The sequence below is a fragment of the Triticum urartu genome, chromosome 3A (genome assembly GCF_056163025.1).
Source record: "Triticum urartu cultivar PI428250 chromosome 3A, HENAU_Tu73, whole genome shotgun sequence".
NCBI lineage: Eukaryota > Viridiplantae > Streptophyta > Magnoliopsida > Poales > Poaceae > Triticum > Triticum urartu.
In genome coordinates, this window is record NC_141875.1 from 93379436 (window position 1) to 93386277 (window position 6842).

Here is a 6842-nt window from a genome sequence, read left to right on the forward strand (position 1 = left end):
ATAGAGCTGGGATCTTTCCGCTTTAGGGGTACTTTTGGGCGGTTTTTTCTGTTTTTTAATAAATTGTCTGGTTTACAAGATGTGACCAATTTAAGTTTGTAAAGGTAAAATAAATGAGTGTGTTTGTTTGGAAGAGGCGCAGCGCATGTATGTAACCGTATTGTACCATGATTGAAAAGAATAATGCTAAGGACAAAGGTTAATGATTGGTAATAGGTGGATGAAGGGGCTCACCACAATTGAATTCAGGGGGAGGGAGATGATTAGTTTGGGAAGTTAAGGAAAATGTTTGTCCACTCGCAAAGAAAAAAGAGGAAAATGTTTGTAGAATTTTGTAGGTCTAGCATTATATTGGACTGAAAAACATGTGACCTATTGTATCATCTATCACGTTAAGAGTGCGTCGCAGTGTATTTCATTTGAGTAACAGTTCGCGAGTTACATTATTCTGGGCACCAATCTTGAGCACTCGATTAAGGGTCCGGGATCTGCCGGCACCCAGCGGAACCATAATTTTCCGCTTTCATAAGCTACAGAGAGCCGGAGGGTGAGGGTGCGGGGTAGGAACTCGCGCAGTCTGCTGGAGCGAAGGTCACGGTGCCCTTGTCGAGGTCGTACCCAACGTGCATGTTCTGCTGGGCGATGTTCCCAATGATCGACGCCGGAAGCTGCTCCGACTTCGCCGCCACCGCCAAGCACAGGGTCCCCTCCTGCACCTCCACGAACGTGTTCTCCGCCTTCAGCGTGACCGCGGCGCCGCCGCCCAGCCCCAGCGTCACCTCAGGGATCATGGCCGCAACCCGCCCATCCGGCACCCCGCTCACGTCGAAGCACAGTGGCAGGAACTTTTCTGGCGACTGGGCAGGCGGGAGCTTGATCCGCTGTGTCAGCTCCTTCACAAGTGGGTCTAAAAGCGCTTCCGGGAGGTATGTGAGCGTCGTGCCGGAGTCGACGATGACGGGGGACTGGTCCGGCGCCGCGAAGGTCTTGCTCCCGACCTTGACGGACCGGAGCTCGACGGTGTAGTATGCCTTCACTTGAGATGGGATCAGCGGCATCGTCGCCGCGCCCGGATCCGTCACGGCGGCCCGGGAGCCGAAGTTGAGCGCGGAGGAGGCCATGACGGAGTAGGGCACGAGGCAGTAGGAGAACCTCCGGCCCAGCGAGGTGTCTGCGCCGAGCTGACTGACGAGGGAGAGGTCGCCGCCGCCGAGGCCGACGAGGCCGTCCCCGATGAACGTGCCGACGAAGGTCGTGGAGCAGCCGAAGTTGACGTGGGCCACGCGCGTCGTCCCATCGCCGCGGGCGCCCGGGGCGTCGGCGAAGGTGAAGGTCTCTGTGGAGAGGACGCCGCTCGTGTGGGAGCCGTCGCCGTAGGAGTATGAGTACCTGCACTTGGAGTCGGTGCCACAGGCTGCGTCGGGCAGCTCGCCGCACGCGCCGGAGTCGCAGTCCACGAGGCTGAACGTCGTCGATTTGGAGGGGTCGAACTGGACGCCCAGCGACTGCGCGTCCGCGTCACGGGCGGCCGCCAGACCAGGACCGTCACCTCCGGAGCTGCAATTGAGCCAGATGAGGTCGCTGCCGGTGTCGGCGATGGCGACCATAGGAGTGGGCGGCGTGCCTATGTTCACGACCATCAGGTACTCGGACGACCTGGACGTGACCTCGGACACGAAGCCGTCAGCTGAGGGCGCGTCGGCGCGGACGTAGGAGCGCGAGAGCGCCGCGGCGCGGGCCGCGGACCGCCGCGCGGCCTCCAGCACGCGGGCGGGCGCGGTGAGCGTCGGGTCGTGGAACGGCGACCTGACCGAGTCACGGTGGATGAACTCCACGCTAAACCCATCGCCACCGCTGCCGGCGTACGCCGTGCACGCGCACAGCTGCGCCGTCAGGACGACGGCGACGAGCAGGAGAGCGCGGGATCTCATCGTCCCATGCATCGTGTCCCTCCCAGCTTGACTCCCAAGGATTAGCTCTACTGGGGTTGCTTTGCTGCTGCTGCTACGCAGAGGGCAGTATTTATAGGCGAATTTGCGTGAGATTATAATGGTAGATGGTTAATGGGGAGACGAATGTGGTAAGCCGTGATATGATATGAAGTCATGAAACTGTTGAGTGCGATTTGGCAGCTCGCTGCGTTATTGTAATTACGTGCTGCACTACGCATGGGATGTAATCAAGGGTAGATAGTGCGGTTTCCACTGCATTTTTTGAAGGCACCCATTAATTCGCGCCAAAAGATCACGACGAGTAATTAGCAACTTCTAATCTTGTAGCTAATCTTGTAGAAGAAGGATTCTCTCCGGAATATCGACCACTGGAGTGGCAAGAAGAGGAAGTGTTTGATTGCTTGGTGCCACCGGCCACCTGGAAAATTTGTAGTAACCGTTCTCCCGTTTAAGCTTCCTTTTGTTCTACGTCTCGGCCTTCATGTCGGGCTATTTCAGCGATTCCATTCCGCATTTTTCTGCAGCAAATATGCAATCCGTTACACTTTTTTTAGCGGCATAAGAGTGGCATTCATTGATCAATGTTCAAAGGTGTTTTTTTTTTTTGCGAAAACTGCAATGTATTACTCAATTACAGGTTCAGTACAGTCTGTTGCTACTAACTCCAGCACTTCTGGAGGACCTGATCCAATCCAAGTCAAAGTCCTACCCTGAGCTCTACCAAAAGTAGCTAGACTGTCGCTGGCCTTATTCGACCGCGAAACATGAGTAATATAAGATTGCCGAAGAGTAAGAAGGTATCTAATCTCATTAACTAAAGAAGCATACGCTGAACGGTTTATATCCCCACCAGTGATCATGGCCACCACCATAGCAGAATCCACCTCAATAGTAATAGGTAGATCGGAACGCTGAATAGACGATGATAGTCCCTCCATGCAGGCACAAAGTTCTGCTTCAAGAGCATCTCGACAAGAGAATAAGGCTCTACATGCAGAAAAAATAATCTCACCTGAAGAATTCCTCAATATCATTCCAGCTCCGGCAGCATAAGTCGACACAAAGAATCCATCCGTATTGAGTTTTACCCAGCCCTGCGCTGGTTTCTCCCACCTTCGACATAACGCGTCGGTCTTTGAAACTGGAGGCACGCGATCCAAAGTAACAGAACTCTTTCCTTTCACCGGGTCCATGTGCGTGTTGGTACGGACAGCAAGCAGAGAACCTAGGTAGGACTGTAAGAAGCGAATAGAGACTTCCATTGGAGGGGCTGGTTTAGCGTGTGTGATCTCGTTCCTCACGTACCAGCTTCTCCAAAAAATGAACAGCATCATGCACCGCTCCAACTCAGACAGGGGCGCCAACGCATGTAATAACCATTCCTTTCCATTGTTAGCTAGTGAGTCAATCTCAGGGAGACTCTAGATTTTGGCCATGGCTCTATATAGATCCCGCCCATACTGGCATCTAACAAACGGATGATAATTGTCCTCCGGCTCCAGCCCACAGACCGGACAGATACTTGTAGTTTCCAGGCCAATCTTGTTTTTGTTTTTCCACGTTGGTAATCCATCAGTAGCAATTCTCCACGCATGATTTGCCACTGTAGGCGTGGCGCCACAGTTCCAAATAAACTTCCAACAACTCCTGCCGCCATTTGCCGAAGTGCTCGACGAGGCCACATTCCCTCTGGTTAGCTCATCAAAGGCTAGATGATAAGCACTCTTAACTGTGAAATTCCTAGACTTTTCTGGCCCCCATGCAATAATGTCCTCTCCCAGCCTAGGGGATGCTCTAATTTTCATTATTTCCTCAACATCTGCCGTCATAAAATATTGTGACAGAAGATCACTCCTCCACGAACCATTATCATTCAATAAGTCTGAAACAAAGCGAATCCGACAGCGTCCTTGCCTTGTGATCGGCTTGTACGAGAACGGTCGGGGAATCCAGTTATCGCGCCAAACTCGGATGCTCCTGCCATTGCCCACTCTCCATATTAGACCCTTCTTCAACAACTCCAACCCGTAACTAATAGCTTGCCATGACGATGATGCACTGCCCGCAAAAACTGTGTCCTCAAGTTTACCTTCCGGATAGTATCTTGCCTTTAACACTTGCGCACATAGACTTTCAGGCCTCGTAATTAACCTCCAAGCTTGGCGAGCTAGGAGAGCTTGATTGAATAGTCGAAAGTCTCGAAAACCAGCACCTCCTCTATCCTTAGGCTGCATAAGGTAATCCCAACCTCTCCAATGTACTTTCCTCTTCCCATCCGTGGAGCCCCAATAAAAATTCTGCACCATCCTAGTGAGGTCATCGCAAACCGAGAAGGGCAGTTTGAACACGCCCATTATATAAGTAGGTAATGCTTGGGCCACTGACTTGATCAAAGTCTCTCTGCCAGGCTGCGCTAGATGACCATCACCTCACTGGATAAGCCGCTTCGTAAGGCTTGTCTGAAGATTCTGAAACTTGCCTTTAGACATACGCCCATCTGGAGTTGGAAGCCCCAAGTATTTCTCCTCGAATACAGTACTAGTTACCCCAAGACATCTCTGACTTCATCTTGTATAATTTGCGGGCAAGCACTGCCAAAGAACATTGAACACTTACTATAGTTGAGGCTCTGTCCTGTTGCCACAGCATATAGGTCCAGAGCAGCCTTCACCCGTTCAGCCTGTCATCTAGAAGCTTCAAAAAACAGTAAGGTGTCGTCTGCAAACAATAAGTGTGACATGTCTGGTGCCCGCCGACAGACTCTTACTGGAGTGATATCGCCACTTTGCACTTTACTATGCAATATTGCAGATAAACCATCCGCCACAAACAAGAATAAGAATGGAGACAGTGGGTCACCTTGCCGAAGCCCTCACGATGGTGCAAACGAATCCAAGAGAGTTCCATTTAGTTCAATAGAATACCTCACCGATGTCACACATGCCATTATCCAGTCAAGCCATCGCTGAGAGAAACCCATCTTTTGCATCACTTGCCTCAAGAAACCCCAATCCACTCTATCATAAGCTTTGGACAGATCAAGCTTGTAAGCATAGAAACTCTTTGTTGGGTCTTTCTCTTGCTTAATGTAATGAATACACTCGAAAGCCACTAGGGCATTATCAGTGATCATCCTCCCAGGGATAAATGCACTCTGTTCACTTGATATTAAATCATCCAGAAGCGGCCTCAAGCGGTTCACAAGGCACTTAGATATTACCTTGTATATCACATTACACAGACTAATTGGTCTGTATTCAGCCAACTTAGTGGGGTTAGCAATTTTGGGGATCAAAACAATAGTCATAGAATTCACACCTTCCGGCATCGCCCCCGTCTGGAAAAAGTCTCTGACCGCAGCAAGCACGCCGTCCTTCACTGTCCCCCAATTCCTTTGGAAAAATCGTGCGGGAAACCCATCTGGCCCTGGCGCCTTTAGGGGTCCTATCTGAAACATAGCGTCAGCAATCTCTTTATCAGAGAACGGCGCACACAGCCTATCATTGTCCTCTTCCGACACCGTTCTGTGTAACAAATCAACAACAGGAGCTGCATCGAGCGAAGAATCAGCCGAAAAGATGTTCTTAAAATAATCATTCACCAAGGATCCCATGGCCCCAAGGTCCGAGTGCACAACACCTATGCTGTCAGTCAACTCCCTTATCTTATTTTTCCTGGCTCTCCAAACAGCTTTGCTCTGGAAAAATTTGGTGTTTCGATCACCCTCCTTAAGCCATGAAATTCGTGATCTTTGCAACCATAACATTTTCTCCTGGTACAACAGTTCATTCATTTTGTCAGTCAGTGTCCTAATCTCTTCCCGATCAGCATTCATGTACATGAGCTCTTCTAGCTGAGTCCGGGATTTTGCCAACTCCCTCATCACATTGCCGAATTTCCTACCCCATGATCCCAGCGAGCTCATGGTTTTTGTGAGAGCATCCTTTAACTGTGTCAAATTTCGAACCTCCCCAACGGCATCCCAGGCTTCTTTTATCACCTCTGGGAGTGCCGAATCTCTTTCCCAGAAAATCTCATATCGCCTGCACTTCCTCCCTACAGGTCCTGGGTCAGCCTCGCCCTTCAACAGAAGCATCACATGATCGGAGCAAGGCGATGGTATGTGTTCGACTTCAGCAAACGCAAACAAGTTACGCCATGCATTCGTCGCCACGGCTCTATCCAGGCGTACCTTAACGTTAGCAGAACCACTCCTCTTGTTGTCATAAGAGAAGGGTACTCCCGTGAAGCCCAAATCCACCAGCTCACAAATTTCCAAGGTATCCCGAAAGGCCACCATTTGCGACTCTGCCCTTGGTGTCGCTGAGATATGCTCAAAGTTCCACATTGCCTCATTGAAATCACCCAAAACTAACCATGGGAGGTTGCTTACAGTTTTCAAATTCTGTAGTTTTGCCCACATGATATGTCTGTTCACAACTCGAGGTTCTCCATAGACAAATGTAGCTTGCCATTGTACTGCTTCTTCCTGCACCCGGATAAGTGCATCAATGTGTCTCTCATCTTTATTCAAGATCTCCACGACATAATTCTCATGCCAATATAATGCCAAGCCACCACTCATACCATCACTATCAACACCACAAAACCCTTTGAGACCCAATCTGTTTCTAACTCTCCTCATCTTCTCTTCCTTCTGTCTAGTCTCACATAAAAATACAAAAGTGGGGGAACGCGACCGACAAATCGCCTCTCTCCTCCGCACCTTCTGCTCTACCTCCCCTGGATCCACCTCCTCTACCTCCTCTTCTTCCTCCCCGTCCCCCCTCCTATCGGGCCAGCACCCCCTCTACCTCCATCACTCCCACCACCTCTACCTCCTCGACCTCCAGAACCCACGGGTTCACTGACCCAATGCAGCCACTCACC

General features: G+C 50.7%; 1 protein-coding gene across 1 annotated transcript; it reads right to left on the minus strand.

The window, feature by feature from the left end:
- Nucleotides 1-385: 385 nt before the first annotated feature.
- Nucleotides 386-2015, minus strand: LOC125548044 (aspartic proteinase CDR1-like). Its single transcript, XM_048711741.2, has one exon. The coding sequence runs from the start codon at nt 1941-1943 to the stop codon at nt 531-533; it is 1413 nt and encodes a 470-aa protein (XP_048567698.1). The 5' UTR covers nt 1944-2015; the 3' UTR covers nt 386-530.
- Between the last annotated feature and the right edge of the window lie 4827 nt (nt 2016-6842).

What these genes read in the sequence shown, in the direction of transcription:
- LOC125548044 (XM_048711741.2), bottom strand. Translation starts at nt 1,943, where the DNA reads ATGCATGGGACGATGAGATCCCGCGCTCTCCTGCTCGTCGCCGTCGTC.